The 2,820-nt window shown below is 36.9% G+C and overlaps 1 protein-coding gene across 1 annotated transcript in view; it reads left to right on the top strand.

Moving 5' to 3' along the window:
• LOC107706920 (lysyl oxidase homolog 3-like) overlaps positions 1-1,675 on the top strand; it is a gene marked incomplete at its 3' end in the record, with an annotated part of 4,319 nt that extends 2,644 nt beyond the window's left edge. The window contains exon 3 of the mRNA XM_016510777.1: positions 1,458-1,675. Coding sequence (XP_016366263.1) covers positions 1,458-1,675 — 218 coding nt within the window. The remainder of the gene's footprint in view (positions 1-1,457) is intronic.
• Positions 1,676-2,820: the final 1,145 nt, after the last annotated feature.

The raw sequence follows: 2,820 nt of genomic DNA, 5'->3' as shown, positions 1-2,820 counted from the left end.
CCTGTTGTACCGAATATCTATACTTTTCAAATTATCATATCGAAGTTAGAAATTCAAATATTGTGACAGAATTAATGTTGTAGGGTGCCACAAGTTTGTTAAAATTTCCAAAGGGTGCCGCGACTAAAAAAAGGTTGGGAAACACTGGCCTAACTCATAGTGCAGACTTGTGACATAACCACACACATACACAACTAGAAACACTTGCAGATGAATAAACAAATAAACAATTGAAATATCTGAGCACCAGACTCATTATATATGACATTCAGTCTTTGGCATCGTTTCAACTGTCTGAATGTTTGTATGTATTCACACGTGCAGAAGTTTATAAAATGTATTTTAACTTAGTTTGACATTTAAAGCAGCAAAAATTTCTAGATTTTCTGGAAAAAAAATAGTAAGTGGTGCTTGTGCATGCAAAACTCACTACCTCAGTTTTTTATTTTGCATATTGCTATGTGGTTGCTAAGGTTTTCTGGATGGTTGCTAGGTGGTTGTTTACTGATATTTTTGTCTTATAAGTATATAACTCATTTTATCATCTTTAAAATTAGGGTTTGTTCAAATCACTAACTCTAAGAATAATCATTAGCATATTCCCTCTAAAAAATCAGCATAATTTCTCCTGTCTTCAGTGTCACGTGATCCTTCAGAAATCATTCTAATATGCTGATTTGGTGCTCAAGAAACATTCCTTATTATAAATGTTGAAAACAGTTGTGCTGCTTAATATTTTTGTGTGATACATTTTTTCTTCAGGATTCTTGGATAAATATAAAGTTCAAAAGAACAGCATTTATTTGAAATAGAAATCTTTTGGACATAAACATTTCTTCACTGTAACTTTTCGCTGACAAAATTATCTAAGAGGTCAAAGTTCCAACAAATAAATGCAGAATCAAGAGCTTTTACAATAAGCTTTTCGTTAAACTCACAATGCATTGCATGAGAAGGCCGACTGGTACAGATGTGGTTTGTTACTTCTTTGCTTGCAGTTCAGCCTTAGGTTGCGATTCAGGTTCCAAAATCAGATTTCAGTTAATGGTCTCATGGCAAGGTGCTCAGCAGACTTTGTGGACCGTTCTGGACAGACATTTGGAAGTGCTTGTGTAAATGGTGGAGAGAGTTTGTGTTCTAGCCAATGCACAGTTATGGTGCGGTTTGGCTGTTACCACAAAGATCCAAAACCCTCATGTGAGATGACTTGTGTCCAGCATGAGCAAGAGACAGGCTCGTTCATGAAAAACTCATGGAATACTGCATGAAATTTAATTAGAAGACTGTATCTGACTAGTTAAACATATCCAAGTCTTATTATAGGCCTAACCATCAGAAAAACATACAGGACGACTTCTTCACCACAGACATGCACATACATGAAAAAGTGATCAAACTGATCTCAAAGCCTGTAAATGCCCAACATCCAATTTACTTGTTCTGCATATATGTTTTAGATGCAGGTGGATGAAAACCGAATGGAGAAGATTCGTCTGCGTCCGCTCTCAGGTGCCCATGCCGGCCGTATTCCTGTGATGGAGGGAGTGATAGAGGTGAAGTTTAAGGAAGGATGGGGTCACATCTGCAACACTGGCTGGACCACCAAGAACTCTCATGTGGTTTGTGGCATGATGGGATTCCCTTCGCAGAGAACTATGGGGAAGAAGCCAAGCAGGTAAAGGATGTTTAAAGAATACAAGGATCAAATTGTATGGTTGTCCAAAAAAAACTTTTGGACTATAATTATCAATGTTTGATTGATAGCTTGAGGAATGCTATAGGATTAGTACAAAAAGTAGTCTTTAGTGATTTCAGTTTCAACTTACCTGAAATTATTTTGAGATGGTATTTCCCTCACGCAAGTGGTTCTGTGACATCTTACACAAGATGTGGTCGCAAAACGTATTTGAAAACACTTAAGCTGCACTTATAATTTTATTGTTGTTTTTCACAGTGGTGCCATAGAAGAACCATTTTTGCCTCCCCAAAGAACCTTTCAGTGAATAGTTTTTAAAAGAACCATTACTGTCTTTTTAATAATCATTTTAATAATCTGAATAACCTTTTTCCACTTTAAAGGGTTAGTTCACCCAAAAATGAAAAATTCTGTCATTAATTACTCACCCTCATGTAGTTCCACACCCCTAAGACCTTCGTTTATCTTCAGAACACAAATTAAGATATTTTTTATCAAATCCGATGGCGTTGCTCCATTGACAGCAACGCCACCCACACTCTCAAGATCCATAAAGGTACTAAAGACGTCATTAAAACAGTCAACGTGACTACAGTGGTTCTACAACAATTTTATGAATACTTTTTGTGCGCAAAAACAAAACAAAAATAACGACTTTATTCAACAACCTCTTCTCTTCTGTGTCATTCTCATACATTGTTTACGTCCAGCGCTTCCAGGTTCTACGTCAGAGCGCTGGCTCATTATTGGACGGCTCCTGCATCAGCATCACACGCATGCGTCGTGCTGCTCACATGTGCAGCTTTAGGGGTGCAACCGTAATTTTACAAAGCTACGAGAATACTTTTTGTGCGCAAAAGAAAAAAAAAAAACGACTTTATTCAACAACCTCTTCTCTTCTGTGTCATTCTCATACATTGTTTACGTCCAGCTGATACTCTCCAAAATGGCGCTACAGGGTGACGCGGAGGAGACGAATTGTTGTTATTTTTATAAGTCGTTATTTTTTTTTGTTTTGCGCACAAAAAGGCTTCAAGCAAGAAGGCACATTTTTATCCATCGTCATCTGTTTGCATGTATAGCATAACATATAATAAATTACACTTGAAGCTTTCATAAAATTA

Source organism: Sinocyclocheilus rhinocerous, unplaced genomic scaffold (assembly GCF_001515625.1).
Source record: "Sinocyclocheilus rhinocerous isolate Xijiao unplaced genomic scaffold, SAMN03320098_v1.1 scaffold5769, whole genome shotgun sequence".
Taxonomy (NCBI): Eukaryota; Metazoa; Chordata; class Actinopteri; order Cypriniformes; family Cyprinidae; genus Sinocyclocheilus; species Sinocyclocheilus rhinocerous.
The sequence above is the reverse complement of the archived record's forward strand: the minus strand, read 5'-3'. Positions and strand labels throughout refer to the sequence as shown.